The 24,616-nt window shown below is 46.7% G+C and overlaps 1 protein-coding gene and 1 long non-coding RNA gene across 3 annotated transcripts in view; one reads left to right on the top strand and one right to left on the bottom strand.

Moving 5' to 3' along the window:
• BMPR1B (bone morphogenetic protein receptor type 1B) overlaps positions 1-9,152 on the top strand; it is a 354,353-nt gene extending 345,201 nt beyond the window's left edge. For both annotated transcript variants that reach the window (XM_084626037.1, XM_084626038.1), the window contains 5 exons: positions 5,665-5,857; positions 6,352-6,649; positions 6,968-7,143; positions 7,413-7,543; positions 7,769-9,152. In XM_084626037.1, the coding sequence (XP_084482163.1) occupies positions 5,665-5,857; positions 6,352-6,649; positions 6,968-7,143; positions 7,413-7,543; positions 7,769-7,894 (924 nt within the window). In that variant the 3' untranslated portion in view covers positions 7,895-9,152. The remainder of the gene's footprint in view (positions 1-5,664; positions 5,858-6,351; positions 6,650-6,967; positions 7,144-7,412; positions 7,544-7,768) is intronic.
• Positions 9,153-12,718: 3,566 nt separating this feature from the next.
• Positions 12,719-21,337, bottom strand: LOC311519499. The gene is made up of 3 exons (XR_014711290.1): positions 19,431-21,337; positions 14,365-14,445; positions 12,719-14,245 (listed from the first exon to the last, which is right to left on the bottom strand). It is a non-coding gene; the product is annotated as an uncharacterized lncRNA (long non-coding RNA).
• Between the last annotated feature and the right edge of the window lie 3,279 nt (positions 21,338-24,616).

Below are 24,616 nucleotides of genomic sequence, written 5' to 3' on the forward strand. Positions count from 1 at the left end.
CATAAAAATTCAAGGGGATTTATAGGAATTATGTTAGTATGTGTAGGAAGAATTAGGTTCTGGTTGTCTGTCTGCAGAAATGACGAGGATATCAGTTGGAGAATAAATACTTAAGAATCAGAGCTCTTTATTTCACGTACCAGGATCTGCATCTGATCTCAGGAACACCAACATAAATCCGGATTAACCCCATAGACTTCAGTGGGATTTATCTGGATTTACACCAGTGTAAATGAGATCAGAATACGGCCTACAAGCTTAGATGTGGTGCTTTTTATAAACACAGTTACATTATTTTTAGAGACAGGATGGTTACGTGGAATCCTTTTACACCTTGGCTTCATTTAGCATTAAAAAACTGAGAGTAGAATCACTGTATTTTGCGCTACAAAAGTCTTATAGGTTAAAGGTATGCCAATTGAATAGAGTATAACATGTATAAGTTGTCTCAAATGTAACTGTGACCGAGACCCAATGTACTAAAGAAGGCTCCGTTTCAGCGAGAAGGTTTAGATTTCAGAGTAAAGCTCATGGCTTTTCCATTCATCTGTGTTTTAGTTTTCTGATAACCTGACAACCTGGGACCTCCTGCACTTCCTGGCATCGCAGAAGACTCAAGATACTTATTTTAAAAACTACCTTTTAAAACGATTCATTTCTTTTCTTGTCATTTTCCAAATGCATAGCTGAGAAGTTATACATCGCTCCTGTCTACCTCCATATAAAGCATGCATCGCCGTAGTATCTGAGCAACTTCCAATTACTTAAAGATAGAAATAACAATAATGGTTGCTCTTTCTTTCTTCTTTCACTGCCTAAATGAGAATAGCTCAATTTGTTCACATTTGTATTAACTTATTGGCCACGTCTAGACCAAGAGTGTAGGTCATGTTTTACAATGTGTTGAAACTAGGGAGGGAGTTTAGGATTGACCACAACCAACTAACTTGCTTTTAAATACAACTTGTCCAGTCTCTAGTAGCTGCGAAGTCCTGTTTAAAATCATATTAATTAAAATATGTTATGTTTTGAAACACAGATGGTTTTCCAAATGTCAACATGACCATTGACAGACAGATAAGCAGCAGAATGAGCTTTGCAGTTGATTCCAAAAGTGGTGAGGTCCCGAGTTATTCTTTCCGGGTGTGAGCATGAGCACCATTGTGTAACTCCAGCTCCTGTGAAAGCTCAGTCTGCTGTTCTCACAAACCTCTCTGTATTGACCGGCAGTTTCGTTGTTCCAGTGAAACACAGCTGTCAAGGGAGATCATAGCCATTGCATGAGAGGGTCAATCTCTCAGGTAGCCAAAGGCATTTCCATGGAGGCAGTAGGAAAACAGGCCATAGACTGTAAACTGGATTCTACATTCATTGGGGATCCAGTGCAGAGAGCAGAGTACTGGGTTGAATGCGTTCACAGCAACCCAGATTGTTAAGCAGATGGGCTGCTACATTTCGAATCAGGACACAGAATATTACCGTATACTCCATAGCCTTAACACAGCCTTAATGTAGATTTTTGCACTTAGTTTCCTAAGGCTTTTAATGACAGAACTAAAAGGAGAAAAAGTAGAGCTGGTTGGAGCAATATGGTTTTTCCAAATGTGTTTTTACCCACCTCCCTAAGTTTTGTTGTTGTTTTTTTAAACGGCATAGGTAGGGTGGGTTAACTGTCAAACTGTCTAGGTCCTTTGATCCCATTGGCAGCGTGAGCCCCACTCTCTTCAGCAGATTGCAGGATCTGCTGCTGAGAGCGCATAGAATTCAGCTGCTGGGGCTCTGTTTGCCCTGCCTGTAATTTCTTTTATAAATCAAGAAATATTCCTCACTTCTTCCTGCCCCATTGCCTAACTAAAAAGTCATAAACAGGTTTTCCTCAAACTTTTACCGCAACCAGTGATTTTCTAAGACAATTGTAAGACTGTGAAAACAGGTTCACGATGGGGAAGTTGCATTGCAGCCCTAAAGCTTTTGCTATGGTAAACACAATAAGATATGTTTGTCAGATAGTTATCACAGCAATAGGCAGCTTAGAAGTGCATGGATTGATACTTATTGTCCAAGAGGGGACGCCCATGCCTGTAACAAATACGTACAATGATGTCTGGTGAAAAACACTATCCTTCATTTTAAAAGTGTTTATGTCCAGCTTTTTTATTATTTGTTTCAATAGAAAACATTTAAAGTTGTTTCAGAGAAAGCAAACCATTTTTTTTTTTGCAGAACTTGTAAAATGTCAGTTTCTGATAAACAATATTGTCTTTCGTTTGTAGCTCGCTTATTATATCGGATACAAAGGTTACAACAAAGCCAAACCTTAACCAAGATACTATCGTTCCTCTGACATTGAACCTTGTTCATTTTCTCTCTCAGATGTACTTGTATTATTCATAATTATATGGTGGCTCTTAGTCGAGCCCATATATTTAAGGTAGTGTAAATGTTGCTGTGAGAAACCACCGTGAGCTGTTGGGTGCCTTTTTTAGGTGATTGTATCTCTAGCATAAAAGTTTGCTGCAGGTTGAATGTTGCCATTCAACTTCTAAGCCCTGCTGAAGCGTTTTAAAAACTTGTAAATAAAGGTTCCTACCCTGCAAGCTGGGTTACACAGGCAAATCTCTGCCTCCAGGCAGAGCTCCATTTACCTCAGTGGGCCTCCGAGAAGCTGCAAAACCAGGGCCAAAAGCACAGAACCAAGCCATTTTCAAGGTATACGAAGGTAGAGCTGTTTCAATAGCTCGTGGAGTTTGCCACAATAGACACAGGACATTCAATTAATCTTACTCGTACATTTTTATCAGTACATGTATAAATACTTGTTGGTTTTTGATTGAACGCATCACAGCTCTGGTCACAAACATTCGTGTGACCAAAACTTTGTATGAATTTTTCAAACAGCAAGTTTTGTGCCTTTCGCCGAGATGTTTTCATTCAAGACGCAAAACCGCTTTTGTGACAAAACAAAATTCTATTCAAGCAACAGCGGAAGTAGTATGTAAATATTTAGCTCATCCTGTCAGAGAAGAGAAGCAAAATGTCCTGTTTCCTTAGCTGATCAGTGTCAATGTTTGTGTAGAAAAATACAAATATTGAAAACTGAATGGATTGTTCACTGTGAACAGTTTACAATCAATCCCTAACACAAAAATGTTTGTAAAATCTGTTTGTCAAACAATTTAGAATAATATGCATATTTTTAAACATCACAAGCCATTTATGAACAGAAAAAGAACTAAATGCATGAAATAAAATAAACTGAACACAATAGTTTGACCAGCGCTAGTAGGAAGAAACCAACTTAAGGTCTTCCATGTAGTATTCCGCCTTTTGAAAACTCATAACAGAAATGTGATTTTCATTTTCTTAATATAATTTAATCAGGAACTTTTCATCATTAAATATGGCAATTGCATGTGCTTTATGATGCCATTACATATATTTACACAAATTAAGTTATACGATATAATTCCATTATTTTTCAGGATATATTCTTTAAAGTAGGAAAATTGGAAAGCAACAACACTAAAATTATATTACAAAATGTGAAAGAAAAATTCCAGTGTAATAGAACTGTTCAGTCACTACTTCAAAGTATAAAGGAGAATAAACCAGTTTAAAAACAACTTAAGCTCAATTTCTGTTCTTGGCTCGCACTGGTGTAAATCAAAATAACTGCACTGAAGCCACCATCGGATAGTGTGATAATACATACTCAGTCTGTAAAAATTCAGCTTCCATTTATATGCAAATCAGAGAAGGAACTTGCAGAGCTGTTGTTACACAGGTTCGGTTATTTTTTCCATTTAAAAATAGTTTAAACATCATAGTTTAACATAAACAAAAACAGACCTCACCTGACAGGTTTCACATGCATTCAGACTGGAGCTGAACCGTTTCAGACCTGGTCTGTGTTCATAAGGAATGTGACAGCTTGCACTGAATTGCGGTCAGTTTCGGAGAAAATGAAAGCGTAGCAAATTGTTTTTGAAATCCAGTTTTGAATATTTTTTTTTAGCAGCCTTGTTTATCAGAATGTTTTGGGAGGACATTGAATTAATGTAACTCATTAAGCATTCAGATAACACTGCTATTTGAGTGCATTGAATTTCATGAGAGTTTTACATGGGCGAAGGCAAAATCTATACTTTAATATTTAAATATAACGCCTGGTGCAGAAAGATGCAACTGCACTGGACTCAATTACAAAATTTTGTTTGTTTTAAAATATTTCCTACAAAAGCCAGAACGTTTCCACTCAGGCTTGAACAGGTAATACTGAGGCACGAGCGGTTGCCATTTCAATATTCTATTGTACTGTCTTGTGACTGGGAAATAGAGCTGTGAACATTCATGTATTTGTAGGCTGGATCACAACTTTTACTCTAGTTTTCTTCTGTGAATTGTTCGGAATATATAGCCTCCAGACATGTCTCATTCCCAAGAGGGTAAGTTAGTCTGTAATCGCCCAAGGTGGATTTTTTAGTCATAACAGGTTTAGTTGTTGAGTGTATGAGCGGTCAGTCTTCCTTAACTCTGTGTCTGATCTGTCATCCTCATCAGAAATTACTCTGCGGTGCTGTCGGCTGTGCGAAACTTCTGGTATATGTCAGCAGGTGCTTTGAATCTAGCTTTCATTCAGAGTGAAGCTACTTGACGAAACTGATGTCAGTGCATAAACACAGATTTTACGCTGTGCTCCTAAATTAATGTTTTGGGGAAAAATACTCTATGAATAATAATGATACGTTTGTAGCCACTCAGGCTTCCTAACGCCTGCATTTTAGCAAACTAACTAAAAACTTGTGGCTGACATTTTTACAAATAGGAGCCCAGAATTCGGCTCCCAAATCCATATATGGGCTCATAATTAAAAAATGGGGTAGGATTTTTGAGAGAGACTCAGTAAACTTCACTCGTTGTTGGGGGCTGACACGTCTGAAAATCCCAGCTCTGATTCTTAAAGGCGCTGAGCATCTTCTATTGTCTCCTGTTAAAGTCAACGAGAGCTGCTGGGTACACAGCATTTTGAAAAATCAGGGCAGTTCCTAGAGCTGGTTGGGAATTTTCTGTCCCTGTTTTTTCAAAAGTCAATGTGGTTTCCACTGGAAAATGTTGATGTTGCTGAAATTTTTCCATTTGCCTAAGGGCTAGACTCCCTGGTTGGACTGTATCTTCCATGACGCACCAGTGTCTCCCCTATGGCCTACTCATCAGTATATTTTGTTTCAGTTTGGAAATATCCAAATGCTGCATTCCAAATTGATTTTTTTTCCAGAACTTTTCATTTAGCATTAACGTTTCCTAGGATGCTAATTTGGGTTTTTTGGTCAGCTCTGTTGGGGATCCTAAACATGGATTTAGGATCCTGACTTTAAGCTCCTATGTTTGAAACTGTCAGGTAGATCTATGCCTATGCTGATCCACTGGCATAAAGTCATGTGTGGTTGTAGGTGTGGCCAGACTACCAGAGTGCCCGCGCTACTACTCCATCCTCTGGGAAGCAGCGGGAGATTCCATCTCCCCCAACTCTGTGCGAGGCCCGTGCATTCCAGCTCTTTGTGCGAGGGTTCCTATGTTTTAGCATGCGAGAAGGAGACAGACAAAGAGAGATGAAACACACGTGTTGGGGAGTATATTTAAACTATATTTCTTGGGATTTAACAGGTCCAAAGGACTATAGCAAAGCAGATTCAGATGGTGAAGCAGATAGGGAAAGGTCGCTATGGAGAAGTTTGGATGGGAAAGTGGCGTGGAGAAAAGGTAGCTGTAAAAGTGTTCTTCACCACTGAGGAGGCCAGCTGGTTCAGAGAGACAGAAATCTATCAGACTGTCCTGATGAGGCATGAAAACATTTTGGGTAAGCGAGTGAAATGTTTCTTCGTTATTCTCACTAATAACTTTGTATTTGCTGATGTCCTTTTCTTCATGCAAAATCATTTTAAGGGTCTCCCTGCAGATAGAGAGTAACTGGATTTGGGAGGCTGTAATCCCCAACAACCATACAGCTGTTTCTCCCACCTGCGTCTGGGGTTTTTTAAAAAATGACACCATGTAGCAGAGCTTTCTGTAGGGGGCGATGCTGGGCCACACTATGCCGGGAAGTATGTCTCATCCCTGGAGTGACCAAGAACTGAGCAGACCTTGCCCCTTGCGCAAGTTTAACCCTTAATCTGGGGATTAGACAGAAAGCATTGATAAATTTTAGCAGGGGCTGTTCTTAATATAGCCATATAATCACTCGGAGTAATTGTTGCAGACTTTTTTTCAGGTAGTATAATCCACATTTTTAAGTGTGTGGTGTTCAAGAGCCCTGAAAAATATTAATCTGAAAATATTTCCCCCCTCCCACAGGGTTCATTGCTGCAGACATTAAAGGTACAGGGTCTTGGACCCAACTGTATCTTATCACAGACTACCATGAGAATGGCTCCCTGTATGATTATCTGAAATCCACTACCTTGGATACAAAAGCCATGCTAAAACTGGCCTATTCCTCAGTTAGTGGCTTGTGCCACTTGCATACTGAGATCTTCAGTACTCAAGGCAAACCAGCTATTGCCCACCGTGATCTGAAAAGTAAGAACATTCTCGTGAAAAAGAATGGAACCTGCTGTATAGCAGACCTGGGCTTGGCAGTTAAATTTATTAGGTGAGTAACAAATTTCTGTGTGTCACAACCCTGAGTTTATAGTTGTATATTACTGCATGCTGAAATGAGAGACCAGAGACCGGGATGGGGGGCAGGGTGTTAAATTTGTGATCCAACAAATAATCTGCCCATGTAACTAATTAATTGGGATGTATTGAAAAGTACGCTGGTTGTGCTGCTTTTTGTTTCATTTCCTACAAATCAAATTCAGCGCATGTATTAGAGCCAACCATTTATTGCTCTTTAGAAGTGAGCTGTAGCTCACTTCGTTTCTAAGGTGCCACAAGTTATGTATGTTTGATCCTTTTTTTCTTTTAGTGATACAAATGAGGTGGACATACCACCAAACACCCGGGTAGGAACAAAGCGCTATATGCCTCCTGAGGTGCTGGATGAAAGCCTGAATAGGAATCACTTCCAGTCGTATATCATGGCTGATATGTACAGTTTTGGACTCATCCTTTGGGAGGTAGCAAGGAGAGGTGTGTCAGGAGGTAAATGACAAACATGTTCATTTGGTTGCGGTTGCAATAAACTAACCTTGGGGGAGAGCCCCTCCCATTGCTGTTTTAGACTTTTCCCACATTTCCTAGGATGGTATTATTAAAAATATAAATTAGCGCCCCCATAATATAGATAATAGTACAGAATAGCTTGCATGGATCGTGTCTATAAGAGGGTGTAGTTGATACGGTGTAGTTGATACAGTGCAGACATCCTTTTATCCTGCAGTTATGATCCATCTGGAAAATGTTTCTTTCAGGAATAGTTGAAGAATACCAGCTTCCATACTATGATCTTGTGCCCACTGACCCCTCCTATGAGGACATGCGGGAAGTTGTGTGCATCAAGAAGCTCCGTCCTTCATTCCCCAATAGATGGAGCAGTGATGAGGTAAGAAGTCCTTTAAAATAAAGCAAGCATTTTTTTATTATTATGTTACCAAACTGCACTGTTTTGCAATACTATGATGTTAAGGGTAATACAGAAAAGCCAAACCGCCCATTAAAACTTCTCCAAAGAATAGGGAAAAGGCTTGATAAGTAATACCGAGGTCAGATAGATATATCTATTTGTTGCATCGCCTATCCTTTTTTATGTTTTCTGTCCTTTCCACAGTGCCTAAGACAAATGGGAAAACTCATGACAGAGTGTTGGGCTCACAACCCTGCTTCTCGCCTCACAGCCCTGCGAGTAAAGAAAACACTTGCAAAAATGTCAGAGTCACAGGACATTAAACTCTGATTCAAGATCTCTTGTCTGGTGAAAGCCCTTAAAAACTGACTTTCCCTTGATGATCATCGGAAGCAAAGCCTTCACTATCTGCTCCCTGTTTGCAGGGGGAGGGGAAATACCATTTCAGTAACTGGTTCAAGATTATGTATGTTGCTTGCTTTCTGTGAAAGCCCATTATTTTTTGATTGTTTAAAAGAAGATTACTGTTTTAAATTTTATGAAAATGAAACTTATGGTTAGAACTAAAGACCTATATATTGTTACATTAAGAAACTGTGCCTGAAGTTTGAAGTAAAGTGACTTTTCATTTATAAAAATATTTGCACTCCAACAAAAATATTGAGGTGTGGCTGTGACATTAATGGCCTTAAACAGAAGCCAATGGTTCTTGGATTAGGCTGAATTTTCACTGAAAAATAAAGACTTATTGAACCAGTTTGGTTTGTCTTAACAGCCTTTCATTTATCAGAGAAACCACTGGTGAGTGAAACTGCTAAAAGTTGGTAGGTCATAAACATATACATCCAGAACTGAAACATTTATTTATGAAAACTTTTGACACCCACCTCCCGTGTAGTCAGTGATTGATATTACATGGGAAGAGCGTGTACATAAAGATGGAAAATTTCTTTTGAAGATTAGGAAACCTGTAAATACTACTGGGAACAAATGGTTATGTTGTATTTGTTCAAACTGTATTTGTTCAAACGCTTTTAACATTCCCCAAATAAAATGCAAAATTTCGAGACACCTAACGTGTGGGAGGACACACTGAAGAACCCCATTCTTACATTCGTGGTTGGTTGTTTCTACCAAGACATTTTGTGCTAGAAGGCGTCTGTTACAAAGACGCCAGGGCTCATCCGGGCTCTGCTTCCTGAGACTTTACGGGGCTCGGTCTGTCACTAACTAACTTCCCTGGGAGTATCCCCCCCCCGCTCTGCCGGCCCAGCCCGGCCCGGCCCGCTGACACCGCCCGGCTCCCCCCGTGGGGGGGGGGGGGCGAGAAAGGTTCCGTCTCTTACCGTTATCGGGGGCCTGCAGCACAGGGAGCGGCCCGGGGTCTCTCCGAGGCCCGGCAGCCGGACACGCGCCGCTCGAGCCTCTTCCCTGCTCCTGACGCTGGAGCGGTCGCCGCTTCCTGCTTTGTAGCCCCGCCTTGCGCCTCCCGATTGGTAGCGTCCCCAGCCAATGAGGACGCTGTTCCCAAATGCGCATGCCCAGCCCGCTTTGGGGGCGGAGCGGGGGTGGCGGGTGGCGGCACCAGCAACAGGGCAGCTCGCTTTCCCCAGCGGAGAGCAGATTGCCCCCCCCCCCCCCCCCCCACCCCCACCCGCGTGACTCCATTACTCCTTGAGGCAGCGAAACCGAGTCACTGCACCAAAAGCTGACTCTGAAATAACCAGAGAGGAAGCAGCAGCAGATGGGGCAGAGGAGTCAGGCCAGCAATAACCAACCCTCTGTCACCGTTTTTTTACACCCCCTCCCTCCCCCACAGCTGCCTTCCCCTTGATGTGACACCACAATGTGCAGAACAGTTAGGGTATTGTATTACACGCCCAGAGCTGGGCTCATTCAGTTTCTCCTGGGACGGGAACCTGCCCAGGGCCCCCTCACGCCTCTTGGAGCCTGGAGCCGCTTGCTGGGAAGACCTAGGGGGTAACAGTGGACGAGAAGCTGGATATGAGTCAGCAGTGTGCCCTTGTTGCCAAGAAGGCCAATGGCATTTTGGGATGTATAAGTAGGGGCATAGCGAGCAGATCGAGGGACGGGCTCGTTCCCCTCTATTCGACATTGGTGAGGCCTCATCTGGAGTACTGTGTCCAGTTTTGGGCCCCACACTACAAGAAGGATGTGGATAAATTGGAGAGAGTCCAGCAAAGGCAAAGACAAAGCCCTGGCTGGGATGATTTAACTGGGAATTGGTCCTGCTTTGAGCAGGGGGTTGGACCAGATGACCTTCTGGGGTCCCTTCCAACCCTGATATTCTATGATTCTAAGATCTAGGTTCACACACCCACTGCAGTGCCCAGCCTGTGCCTGCCACTGAACACCTTCCCAAATCAACAGGACATACCGGTTTGTAAGATATAACTCAGGACCCGCACTTGGCTTAACCGCAGGCACCGAGATTAGTGAAAAGGAGAATGCATTTATTATCAAAGAACAGTTGTTTGGAAAAAGAAAAGGAGTACTTATGGCACCTTAGAGACTAACCAATTTATTTGAGCATGAGCTTTCGTGAGCTACAGCTCACTTCATCGGATGCATGCCGTGGAAACTGCAGCAGACTTTATATACACACAGAGAATATGAAACAATACCTCCTCCCACCCCACTGTCCTGCTGGTAATAGCTTATCTAAAGTGATCATCAGGTGGGCCATTTCCAGCACAAATCCAGGTTTTCTCACCCTCCACCCCCCCCCCCCCAAATTCACTCTCCTGCTGGGGATAGCCCATCCAAAGTGACAACTCTTTACACAATGTGCATGATAATCAAGTTGGGCCATTTCCTGCACAAATCCAGGTTCTCACATCCCCCTCACCCCCAAAAGCAACTACAGCATTTGCTCAAGAAACTTCCTGAAAAAGCACAAGATCAAATCCGCACAGACACACCCCTGGAACCCCGACCTGGGATATTCTGTCTACTACCCAAGATCCATAAACCTGGAAATCCTGGGCGCCCCATCATCTCAGGCATTGGCACCCTGACAGCAGGATTGTCTGGCTATGTAGACTCCCTCCTCAGGCCCTACGCTACCAGCACTCCCAGCTACCTTCGAGACACCACTGACTTCCTGAGGAAACTTCAATCCATCGGTGATCTTCCTGGTAACACCATCCTGGCCACTATGGATGTAGAAGCCCTCTACACCAACATTCCACACAAAGATGGACTACAAGCCGTCAGGAACACTATCCCCGATAATGTCACGGCTAACCTGGTGGCTGAACTTTGTGACTTTGTCCTTACCCATAACTATTTCACATTTGGGGACAATGTATACCTTCAGATCAGCGGCACTGCTATGGGTACCCGCATGGCCCCACAGTATGCCAACATTTTTATGGCTGATTTAGAACAATGCTTCCTCAGCTCTCGTCCCCTAAAGCCCCTACTCTACTTGCGCTATATTGATGACATCTTCATCATCTGGACCCATGGAAAAGAAGCCCTTGAGGAATTCCACCAGGATTTCAACAATTTCCATCCCACCATCAACCTCAGCCTGGTCCAGTCCACACAAGAGATCCACTTCCTGGACACTACAGTGCTAATAAACAATGGTCACATAAACACCACCCTATACCGGAAACCTACTGACCGCTATTCCTACCTGCATGCCTCCAGCTTTCACCCTGACCACACCACACGATCCATCGTCTACAGCCAAGCTCTGCGATACAACCGCATTTGCTCCAACCCCTCAGACAGAGACAAACACCTACAAGATCTCTGTCAAGCTTTCTTACAACTACAATACCCACCTGCGGAAGTAAAGAAACAGATTGATAGAGCCAGAAGAGTTCCCAGAAGTTACCTACTACAGGACAGGCCTAACAAAGAAAATAACAGAACGCCACTAGCCGTCACCTTCAGCCCCCAACTAAAACCCCTCCAACGCATTATTAAGGATCTACAACCTATCCTAAAGGATGACCCAACACTCTCACAAATCTTGGGAGACAGGCCAGTCCTTGCCTACAGACAGCCCCGCAACCTGAAGCAAATACTCACCAACAACCACATACCACACAACAGAACCACTAACCCAGGAACTTATCCTTGCAACAAAGCCCGTTGCCAATTGTGCCCACATATCTATTCAGGGGACACCATCACAGGGCCTAATAACATCAGCCACACTATCAGAGGCTCGTTCACCTGCACATCCACCAATGTGATATATGCCATCATGTGCCAGCAATGCCCCTCTGCCATTTACATTGGTCAAACTGGACAGTCTCTACGTAAAAGAATAAATGGACACAAATCAGATGTCAAGAATTATAACATTCATAAACCAGTCGGAGAACAATCTCTCTGGTCACGCAATCACAGACATGAAGGTCGCTATCTTAAAACAAAAAAACTTCAAATCCAGACTCCAGCGAGAAACTGCTGAATTGGAATTCATTTGCAAATTGGATACTATTAATTTAGGCTTAAATAGAGACTGGGAGTGGCTAAGTCATTATGCAAGGTAGCCTATTTCCCCTTGTTTTTTCCTACCCCCCCCCCCAGATGTTCTGGTTTAACTTGGATTTAAACTTGGAGAGTGGTCAGTTTGGATGAGCTATTACCAGCAGGAGAGTGAGTTTGTGTGTGTATGGGGGTTGGGGGTGTGTGTGTGAGAGAAAACCTGGATTTGTGCTGGAAATGGCCCACCTTGATTATCATGCACATTGTAGGAAGAGTGGTCACTTTGGATGAGCTATTACCAGCAGGATAGTGAGTTTGTGTGTGTGGTTTTTGGGAGGGGGGTGAGGGGGTGAGAGAACCTGGATTTGTGCAGGAAATGGCCCAACTTGATTATCATGCACATTGTGTAAAGAGTTGTCACTTTGGATGGGCTATCCCCAGCAGGAGAGTGAATTTGTGTGGGGGGGTGGAGGGTGAGAAAACCTGGATTTGTGCTGGAAATGGCCCAACCTGATGATCACTTTAGATAAGCTATTACCAGCAGGACAGTGGGGTGGGAGGAGGTATTGTTTCATATTCTCTGTGTGTATATAAAGTCTGCTGCAGTTTCCACGGTATGCATCCGATGAAGTGAGCTGTAGCTCACGAAAGCTCATGCTCAAATAAATTGGTTAGTCTCTAAGGTGCCACAAGTACTCCTTTTCTTTTTGCGAATACAGACTAACACGGCTGTTACTCTGAAACCAGTTGTTTGGAAACAAGTCATGACCTAAACAACCACTTTCTAGACACTTAATTAAACTCGCAGGTTAACCTCGTGGCTGAAGACGTTTCTCTCACCCAAAATCCTCTGCAGCTTTTTCAACCGAGGCTAACTGCGACCCACGCTGTCCGTTCGCTTCCCAGGTGCAGGGTGAAGGCGGTGTCTCTTTACTCTGAGGCAGGATAATCCCCCAGGGCTTGTTTTCGCCTGCATGCTCCTTTTCTGTTGACTTCGCATCTCTTTGTATTTAAACAGGCATGCATTCTGCTATTTTACAATGCTACAGTTGCATCCCAACAGAGAGATACACTTTGCAGAGTTTAAACACAGATTTTCAGGATATATACCTAACTCCTTATATAGTATCTGTGCACCATTTCACAACAATATTAATGAGTAGCATGTCCACCGCTTTCACCTGAAATTCTTTGGAAAAACCAGAATGTTCATAGCAGACTCAGGAGATTTTTGTAACCCCGCCTCCACACCCCCTTGCCAGTTACCATTACAATACTCTTGTGTCACAGGCAACAAAGCGGCAGCAATGAGTCAACCCGGCGATTGGTGACTAGTCACCGACCCCTTTATTAACCCATCAGACAAATAAGCCCCTGGTCTCAGGAGGTGGATTGCGGCGGCCACCCTGGGATGGCTCTGCATTGTAAGCAGAAAGCAGGACGGTCTGAGCGCCGAGGTAAGCTACGTTCTCATATTCTGCAACATGCCGCGATAGTACTGCCTGGTTTGTGATATAAGCAGATAGGTCACTTGTCAAAAAATCCAAATATGTTTGTATTTTGCCCCAGGACAAGTTACAGAAGTCCTTCTGGGGCCAGTACCTAGAATGCTAGTATCCAAAACAAGGAGAATGAAAGGTTTACAACAAGCTGAAGAACTGGGACAAACCGATGGGCTGGATTTTAGTGACATGTGAAGAGTTTTATAACTTGTAAAATCATCTTACAAATGCTGCTAGTGTGAAATACAACGGCACATGAGACGGCTTTCCGGAAACTGGTGTCTGAGACATTTTGGGGTGCGATCCGGATCGGTGAGTGGCCGTGTCACGACCTCCTCTGCAACGTGGGGTGCCTTGCTGCTGTGGCTCCCGAGCTGAGCCGCTCACAAACAGCCACATGGCTTACAGGTCACACCCTGAGCGTCTGCGTATCACCACAGCCCCGATCCGGCAATTCTGACCCCGGCGGCCCATTAGCGACCACCAGCCACGCTCTGGCTTCCGGCAGCATCGATTACTATGTGCGCGGTGACCCTGATGCACTCCCGGTCCTGGATTTCCCCGCAGAAATGTCTGTTCCGCACTGTCCAGATATATTTGGTCCATTGCCTCTGCGAGGGCATCGAGCTACAATACCTTAAATAGAGTTCCCCGCCCGATTCACAATACTGGATGAATTGTGATGAAAGAACAAAGCAAGTTCATTGAACTACAAAGAAAGAGATTTTCAGAAAGTACAAGTTATAGTCAGAAATGGTAACAAGACAAACATAAAACACTTCCTAGTACTCAACTTAAACTAGACATGGTTCAAGATGAAATTCTTACCACAGGTTTTCAGTAGCTTTGCCAACCAAGTTCCAGGACAGGATCTGCTCCCGAGGTCCCACGGCTGTTTTCTTTTGTTCTCTTAGGTGAAAGAGAGAGATGGACAAGAAGAGAGAACCTGAGATGTTTTAGCCTCTTTTTTATAACTCAGTCACCCTTGGAAAACCATTTTCCTGAGCGTGACCCCTGGTTAAAAGCTCTTTCCAGCTGAGAGCAAGGAGACACAGAGTCCGGTGCGGGAGAGGTTTCATACCATCATTTGCTAATGTAACCCTTCTGCCAGGCCGAGTTGATAGCAGCAAGGGCTGGGTTCAGTACACAGGGGTTCCTTCTCATCAAAGCAGATGCAAAACAGGCTCAAGCCCCCCCCCAGTGACCTGGGAAAATCTTACACACACCCCTGGGTGCCTCAAAGAGGCAATATTTTCCCTCTCGCAAGCACAGAGTCTCGGTGTAGCAGACAGTCTTTAATAACATGAGGTAAACGACATCAGCATTAAATTGGGAAAACACCACAACTAGGGTTCATCAACCATGAGCAAACACCCACCCCAGCAAATTGGGCCAAGTCCTTTCCCTCGGATTCTTGAGTCCCACAACCCAAACGTCTCTTGAGTCCAGCAATCCAGAAATCACCCAAAGTCCAAAAAAAGTCCAACAATCCAAAAGGCCAGCCCCAGAGTTTAAAAGTTCATCTGCAGAGTTTTACTCCCCAGTCTGGGTGAAAAGGTGCATGGTGGGGGTGGGGGTAGGGGCACCTTACATGACCTGAAGCTGACTGCCCCACAGCCATAGGGCTTCACTCCGATCCGCTGCACAAGCCACTCTGCTCTGCCAGCTAGTCGACGAACAGATCCACTCCGCTCTAGATCTTCAGGCTCCCCACTACTTAACACAGTGCTCAGTGATTTCAGCTCTTAGTAATGTTAGCTTTTTAGTGATTTCAGCTTGTAGTAGTAGGAGCCTTAGTGCTGGTACACCATAAGGCCAAAGCGAATTCAGCTCAGGACCTATAGCTAAACTCCTAATAGACCCAAAATTAGCTCTGACATTCCACCGTGGAGAGAGACAAAGATGCAGTTGATGTTTCGGGCACTCACAAAAGGGCCAACACCACCAGATATTAACATCTGTCTCCAGTCTCTCAACTCACAGAGTTTTGGAACCCGTGTCCCTTGCCTTGCGAGTGCTACTTAGTTGATGGCGAGTTCTTCCATCATAACAAAAGGCCAAGTACAGTTCCACTGTCCTTGATTCCCATAATCAGGGTAATAACAATTTATTCTTCCTGCCCCAATAACAGAGACACTGGGGATCCCACAGCAGCCAAAGTGACCATTTGGGCAGCTATGGCCTCATTCTAGGCGGGGTGGGTGTGTCTATGCAAATGAGATCGGCCCCTGAACTTCCACAACTTGCCACACCTCACCACCAGATGTCAGGGTGGAGCTCATCCTGATTCTGTTTACACTAAGATCACATCTGCAATTTCCTGGCCTGCTTCCTTGCCAGAGAATGGCAGCTTGGTAGGTGATGACACCTGGCTGGGATGTCAACTTGTCTTTTGGGTTTGTACGTTCATTACTTGACATATAATGCTGCTACATACATTTTACTGTGCATTAATGACCAGCAAGTTTTACTTCTCACATGGTACCTCAAGCAGGCGTATTTTGTACAAAGATTTTTTTACAATCGTGTGTTGGGTGTGAATACAGGGGTGCCTTCTGTCGTGGAATCTTATTGAACTTTTCAGCCTTTACTATGCCATTATTGACTTTCCGCAATAAACCTGACTGATATTGGTTATTTGGGCTCTTCTATATATTTCATAACAAACCAAAGCAGAGCCAAGCACTCGACGCTATAATTTACCTACACTGCCCACCGGCCACATGGGCAGTTAATTACAGGTGGGCTCCTTCTTTAAAAAGTTCATCGTGGATAGACCAGACCCTGGTGCCTCTTCAAGAAGCCAGCCACTCTGGGATATCGGCCTTAAATGGTTGGTACATTCGCTGCTGAAGTAAACCCGGTCTTTGCTCCTCCTCACCCCCTTGCCTTTAAATAGGGGCCGCCCTCTCCTCTGGCATGTGACACCGCTTTGCCTGGAAGGAGATATGCCTTGGTCTCGGCGTCTCTCTTTGTGCAGAATTATTTCTGTGAATTAAAAAACGCCCCCAAAACTATGGAAATGCCGACAAGGTTCCAAACACATTGTGACAATTCAGCAAAGCGCCCGGGTCCCTAAACGGCTCGTGGAGAGACCCAGCTATACGGAGGTGGGTGGGGCTCCGATTAGAGCCCCATGAAAGTCGAATGACCCAATGGGGAGAGATGGGGTGCGGGATATCCAGTCTGAAGTGGCGTCACGCAGAAGGAATCAAAAGCAGAATCCAGCCCAGAGGCAAACAGCTGCTGGGCTTTCTGAGGGAGCGATGCCTCACTGCACCCTTGAACCCTTTCTGCTCTAATGACTCCAGCAGTAATGCCATCCAGGCGGGCTGTGCTCGTCTGGTGATGTGACTCCTACTCCCCGGGAACGTAGGGTGCTGATCTGAGAGCAGCAATGAGAGAGAAAGCGTTAAAAGGGAGAGGGTGGGGGAGGACAGCAACAGCCAGGGGGCAGTGCAGCTGGGCCGCTTGGGATCATTGTTGTGTGGGCTACGGCTACTGTAGTGCCGACCAAAATCAGGGCCCGCTTACGGCATTGGCATGATTAGCAGTATTATGGTAGCATGCAGAGGCCCAAAATTAAGAAGGAGACCCCATGACGTGCCCATTATCAGCATCACATTGCAGTAGCACCTGGAGGTGGGGGACATTATGACGTGCACGTTATCAGCAGCACTACTATAGCACCTATGGACTCCCCTTTTTTAGAGGGCCGGGGGAAGCCCCTGTAGCGGAGCTCCTGTCCCAGAACAAAGTGCACATTACCATTGTGCCTGGTGGGGGCCCCCAGTATGAAGTAGACATTATCAGCAATATTACAGTGACAGCCTCCCCTTTTTACAGTGCACATTGTCAGCAGCATTACGGTAGCTCCAGAGGGCAGGGGCAGTTATGACGTACGAACGATTGGCAGCATTACGGTAGCCCCTTTGTTGTTACTCGGGACTGTGCTGAGCTATTTCCATCTGGCACAATCCGAGTTATTCACTGGGGACAAACACAGTCCTGTTTCCCGAGGGACTCAAACCGCCCAGGCCCTTTCGTTGCTCCGAAACCCAAGCCTGCTTCTCCAGCCCACCCCAAGCCCAAAGGAGCTGTTTCTCCACTAAGTTTCTGCCCGGAACACAGCCAATCCCCCAGTCTCCGTGTCTACCACCCAGGACCTTCCTTAGGCATACAGAGGCGGATTTACCATAAAACACAGGGTGCCCTGGCACGGGGCCCCGCAATGACAGGGGGCCCCAGGGCCGGGCACCTGCAGGGGCAGAAGCTTGCTCCAGCTGGCTCCTGGGGCTTCTGCTGCAGACTACGCCCGCACCCACCAGCAGCCAAGCTCCCTCCCCCCACCCATCTCTTCCCCTGAGCACACCATGTTCCCGCCCCTCCCAACGTTTCCCCTGCCACCAAACCGCTGTTTGCCGGGGCTCCAGGAGGGAGGGGGAGGAACAGGGCCGCAGTGCGCTCGGGGGAGGAGGTGGGGCAGGGAAGGGGCCTTGGGGAAGGGTGTGGAATCGGGGCTGGGCGGAGCAGAGGCTGGGCAACACTCTCCCCCTATACATACCGCCCCCTGCCCTGACTTCTGCACCCCCCCTCACACGCCCTCTGCCCTCCCTGACTGCTGCACCCCATCACACATACCCAGCCCCCCCACACTCCATACCCTGACTTCTGCAACCCCCCACATTCCCACCTGCAGCCCTCCCCCCCCCACCAAAAAACGGTATCTAGTACTTATGAGTGAAAAAGCCTTCCAGCCTGCCAGACCTATTAGCACAACACTGAAACTGTTAAAGAGCCATTCAAGCGGTAATGAAGTCATTTAACAGGCATTTGCCAACCCTCAGGTATATACTGTCAGTTTCTGAAATTACTGACAAAAACTGTAGTGCATTACTGTAATATTTACTCAGAACATGTTAGTCCACAGGACCTTACTCTAACATTTGCTTTCAAACTATTTCATTAGTGTGTTGCTGAAGATTATAAAATCACATCTCTAAAAAAATCCTTGCATAGATTTTCAAGATGCACAATCTGGTGGAATCTCCTTCCTTAGAAGTTTTTAAGGTCAGGCTTGACAGAGCCCTGGCAGGGATGATTTAGTTGGGGCTTGGTCCTGCTTTGAGCAGGGGGTTGGACTAGATGACCTCCTGAGGTCCCTTCCAACCCTGATATTCTAGGATTCATCTTTAGCCTGAAATGCTTGAATCTTCAGACATATTTTTTTTAAATAAATCCTTCAAAAGACCACCCGTATCTAAAATACACATGTGAGCCCGGGCTGCCGTCAGGCATAGGGGCACCAGTTTAATAATTCTGCATAGGGCCCATAAATCCTATGGACACCCCTGCTACAACCGGTCCCAGAGACACCCCTCAGCTTCTGATCGGCTGTGCCATGCGGCTCAGTGTCTCGGGTGGTGGCTCCCCACTGCTCACAGCTATCTCTACGCAAAGGGGCATTTAATTCCTCCTTCGGCTTCGCTGGAAAGAAAAGCTCTTCACACACTCAGGTCTGTGATTGTCTTTTGATCAAAGAGCCATTATCACCTTCAAGCATAACAACAGTTAATACAGACATATTCTGGGGTGGGTATGAATCCTCATACCTCTGGGGTGCGGTGCAGGAGCTGTTTATACAGGGACCCCCCCCCCTTTGCCCGGTGCTGAGATGCAGCCACCTCTGGGGGAGGGTGCGAGGGCTGTTTACATGGGGATCCCCGTGGGCACTCTGGTTTATAATTTAACCCTTTGGGGACTGCACAGAAGGCAAAGTAAGAGGAGTTTAACCACAGTAACTTTTACCCTCACCGCACACAAGAGTCACAGATATTCAGATAAAACAAGCAAAGCCCATATGGCTCCCCCACCTCCTCCCTGTCTCTGCTCACCCCTTCTTGAGAGTCCACAGGGGCGTCCTCCTCCCGGCATTGTCAGGTGATGCTCAGCTGATGTACCAGGCCATGTATTTCCAGGAGCTATTGAGACATTTCAATGCTGTGGACCAGGCCTCATCTGGAATCCTAGGTCCAATTCGTGGCCCCAAATAGGAATCCTAACTAAAACAGAGCAGGACACCTACAATGCTCAGGGAAACAGCCCGCGACTCTTCCGAGAGGAGACTGCAAGAGTTTGGCTTGTTGACCTAAAACCAGGGATGTGGTTGCTTCCTGTAAGTACACCAGGGAAAGGAAAGAGCGAGTGAAGCTACAGGATAATGTTGTCCCAAAAGCCAATGGGGATAAACTCACCATGGAGCAGCTGAGGCTGGAAATGAGAAGACTGTTCCCACCCACCAGCGGGGGCGGGTCTGGAAAACCCCAAACTAGCTGCAAGCTGGAGCAGTTTCTGAAGTCTCTGTCACAGCCCTCCCCATAAGAGAGAGCCCGGCCTAGATCCGGCCCTTAAATAAACTTCCTGACCCTGCTTTACCCACTGATCAGCTGTAGGAGGTGAAACTCCCTGTCCACCTGGAGATCAGCCTGGCTCCTCCTCCTACCAAGGCGTCCACAGCTGATGATGACTGTGGTGTCAGCCCTTACAATGAGCTACTCTGGGTCTCTGCTGACAGCTCAAGGGTCTCGTAGATCCCAAAGCCGGAAGGGATCCCTGTGATCATCTCATCTGTCCCTCTGTCTGACCCAGGGCTCTGAATTAATCCCTGCTTGAACCAGAGCAAATCTCTTAGGAAAACATCCCAGCTTGATTTAAACCTGGCCAGAGCTGGATAATGCGCTGCAGCACATGGCGGGGAAATGTAAAGCAGGATGCTCACGTTCTATCCCCAGCATTGGGAGAGTATTGGGGTCTAGTGGGGGGGCTAGATACCAGGACTCCCAGGGCCTGAACAGGGGCCGGGGGGAACGCAGGGAGGGAAGAGGTGTTTTAGCACAGCCCAGGCTGTTCTCTCCCCTTAATGTCCTGGGATCTGCCAGTCAAAAGGACCCATGTCCCAGCCACCTACTCAGCAAGCAGCCAGATCGCTGTTCTCCTGTACCCTCCCTGCCTAGGCACTGACCCACAAGGCCCTCTCCTGCTTGCCTGAGGCTCTCCCTCCTCTAGCACTCTCCCGCCCTGATCCTGTTCTTGCTCAGGGGGCACCTTTCCTGGGCCGCCTTCAAGGTCTGTGCCTTCAATGTGTACAGCTTTGGAGAGGCCAAGTGGCCAATGCATGGGTGATAAGTACACTGGTTGAGGTGTGGGCTGGGGGAAGGCAGCTTGCTGGGGGGTGGCTCTGAGACCAGCTTGGCTCCACAGGAGGGTTTTAGGGACCAGCCTGGCTCTGGAGGGATGGGGGGTGCGTCTGTCATGGGCTCTGCCCGGGGAACAGGCGCTGATGAAGCAAGCACGCTGCCTGGCTGCCCACACCCCCCTGCTCAGAGTGTGTCTCTGCGGATCCTGGTGCTCTGTGACGTTGCCATGGTGCAGCAGGTCCGAGACACCACGGGAGACGCTGTCCTGGCCCTAGCGAAGGAACTGACCGGGTACCGGGTCCAGCCAGGTTGCCTGGGTTCTTTCCCTGGTTCTCAAAGGGGGAATGGGTCTAGTGGGCTGGAGAGCAGGGGAGCTGGGCACTATCCCTGGCTCGGGTGCGGAAAGGCCGGGGGTGAATGAGGTGACGTTCACAGCTCTTTCCCAGGGCAGGTACAACCCAGTTGAGGACCCAGGGAGATGGGTATGGGACCTACAAGGAGAGGATCATCTTTGTGTATCGGTAAATTCTCCCCAAAGCACCCCTCGGTGTCAGGGTGCCGTGTTCCATTCCCCCCCCCTTGAGCCAGCCAGTCCCCCTGCTTGGGGTCTGGATTGGAGCTGGCGTCCCCTACAGAGGAAAGGCCCCGTGTCCCATTTCCCTCCCCACACACACACACACACTCCCGAACCAACCAATCTACTTCCCTGCCCTGGGGCCGGATCGGAGCTGGCACCCATGCAGACATCATGCTCTGGACTGGCTGTGACCCTGCTCTCCTGGAAGGTCAGACATGGTGTCGGTCACCAACTGGTGCCAGTTCGGGTATGAGGAGGCTGGAGAAGCTGGGGACTTTGCCAGGGGGCTCTTTGCTGCCAGATTCCAGGCATCCAGCACAAGTGGGTCCCCCGGTGACCTCCCTGATGCCCTCCTCAGTGCCCCCGGTGCCTCTGTGGGACACAGAGAGCCCCAGACAGAGAGGAGTGGGTGGGGAGCAATAGAGGGGTGCAGTGGTCTCAGTCCCCCCACCCCACAGTTTATAGGTTAACTCCTCTGGGCACGTATTGCAGGGAGTTGGGGGGGGTCTCTACCCCCAAAGCAGATGACAGGAGCAGATCTCCAGCCCAGCAGCTCTCCCACAAAACCAGGCTGTTCCCCCGGGGTACACAGACGGGGATGGAAGACTAGGAGTTTGGGTTCAAGGAGGCAGGAGAGGCTTGTCAGTTTAATCTAACTTGACCTTGTAATCGTGATATCCACTCAGTCCACACCTAATCTTCTGTCTTTCTCTCTCTGTCTCTCTTTTGCTCTCTTTCTAACAACTCTAAGGACAAAACAAGACCAAAGGATTAGCAGAAGGGAAGAAAAAGCCCTGGAGAAAGGATGGAGACACACTGCATGAATGCCCCCCCGCTTCCCTGTAATGAGGGCTCGGGTCCTAAACACTTGTTTCAGTGGGCTTAAGCCCCCTAGAAGTGACATATAAAAGGACATCCATGTAAATGGTGATCAATGTCCTTGGCCTCCAAACAAGCGATTTGGGTATCCATTACGTATCTGAAGCTCAAGGACCACGCTTAAATATGGGCTCCGGTCTCTTTATGTTTCACACGTTTGGGATCTAGTCTTTTAAATGCACTGTGTGACTGATCTCTCCGTGCAACAAGAGTTCAGTTCCCCACCCCCCATACTGAGATGGAGTGGCCTTCCACTGAGCTGGAGGGGGAGGGACCACTCTCTGATCCCTGATGGGCGGAGCCAGGCTGGGCTCACCCTTCAGGAGCGGGACAGGAAGTATAAAAGGCGGAGCCTCTAATGTAGTTCAGCCTGAGCCATGGAAGGGAGCAGGTGTTTTCAGATGGCTTGTGAGCTTACAGTGTGCCTGGCCTGAGGATGAGACTGACCCAGAAGAAGAGCTGCTGGGGTTGCTGCTTGCTGTATACCTTGAGGAGATGCAGGTACCTTAAGGGGAGAGAGTAAGAAGTAGCCCAGGGACAGCTGACTGTAGTTCAGTGGCTGCCTGAATGCTGGTCAGTGTGTTTTGGTTGGCCTAGTGGTGGAACACTGTCATGGTTAGAGCCCTGGGCTGGGTCCTCCTATGCCCTGTTGCCGACCCTACCCTGGGGTGGTAGCTTCCCCACCTTAGGCTCACAGGCCTATTTCTCTGTATGGCCTGGGCCTCTAAACTGCTTGCCTGCCTGGGAGCTTGGTCTCCTTGAGACTATTGAAGTGAACTGAATTGTCCCACCTAAGATCTAATCCCTGATTGGGGTAGTGCCTCAGGGGTGTAGTGAGATGGATTGGCCTTCTGCTGAGCTGGATGGGGAGGGATCTGCCAACCCACTAAACCCCCAGTCTAGCTTCTCTTGGGCCTCAGGCAACTGTGGGGCAAAAAGACCCTTGGCTACTGAGAGAATGTAGGTCTCTCCCTTTTCCCCACTCTGAGTTCTGGCTTCTTGTCATGTCTTTCTCTAATGACCACCTTTTAGGAAGGGTTTGGATCACCTTTCCCATGCGTCTTTAGTCATGGGTCACTTTGATGTGCCAGGCAAAATGACTGCCCTGTAAACCCATTGTAAGGTCTTAACCCTCTCATTCTTAAAATAGTGGGCATTCTTGTGCCTTGAGGCCATTGCTGCCTGACTGCTGGTCAAGAAATGCATGGCTACAGGGGCACAACTATTCATTAATAAGCTGATTTATTTTTTTAAGCCATAGTTTCAGGTAAATGCATAACACTGGCTTGTCAAACATCAATAAAATCATTGGATTATAACTGGGATGGACCAGAGTGGGGACTGGATGCAGGAGGGAAAGTTGGAGGAGTCTGATAAAGGGATTGCCTGTGACAGTGTTTGGTTCAGCACTACAATTCAAACTCAGATGTAGCAATGCAAGGCACGTTATCCAGGGAGGAAGAGTGAGTGTATGATGCTTTCAATGCCCCAGATCTTAAAATCTGGCCTCCCCAGCGCACTAAACAATAGGTGAGCGGTTTAAGTGTCTCCAAGTATAAGGAGTAATGCTAGAAAGGGTGATAAAAGTGGAAAAGAGAACACTTCTAAAACTAACTTCACCTAAGCAGGCTTGTTAACTGCATTCACTTCCCAGATGCTTGAACCTCCTTGGTTGAAGGACCCAATGGTCTGATTTCGAGAGACCAGGCCTCTTGAATCCTTTAAGTCATGGAGAACTCCAATGTCTTCACCCCTGTTGTTGGGGTGTACTTGCCACATGGGCCCTCAGAGGCCAGGCAGGCCCAATTAATCAGCAAATAGGTAGGCTAAGAGGAGGTTGCTGATTGGAAGCAAGCTCTGACTTGTGGGGGAACAGGCGGGACTTATGTAAAGCTCAGAGACTGGCAACAGAAAGATGGCTGTAGGATGAAGAAGAGTGTAAAGAATATTTGAGTATCCATAATGCCTCATAGTGCAAAATAGATGTTTCAAAATATTAATCGCCAGTGTATCACAGGCTTTCATACAAGACCTCACTTGATGCACTTTTATAGTACATAAGGCTGTACATGAATTGTGGCCAAAAATTGCAGCCAAGCCATGGAAAATGGTGGAGAAATATTACTGTAAATAAGGTCCATTATTAAAATCCATTACTTTTTATGCAATTTAGAGTAGCCACCCAGGGCTCCCACTGTCAAAATGGCACTAGAAGCCTAATATTATTGCATCTGCAAGTTAAATAGGGCCTTAATAGTATAGTAAGAATGTGTATACAATTAGCTGATTCAATTGCTTATTATTTAAGGGTCAGACCTACTGTCCTTACAGTTAAGAGGATGTCTCCCCACTCTCTAGGTAGGTAGCTGTTTACCTTATTATGTAAATGTACCTTCATTGTCTCTGCCTGATGACCAAGCTGGTCAGA

This window comes from Lepidochelys olivacea, assembly GCF_965140295.1.
Source record: "Lepidochelys olivacea isolate rLepOli2 genome assembly, chromosome: 4".
NCBI classification, from domain to species: Eukaryota; Metazoa; Chordata; order Testudines; family Cheloniidae; genus Lepidochelys; species Lepidochelys olivacea.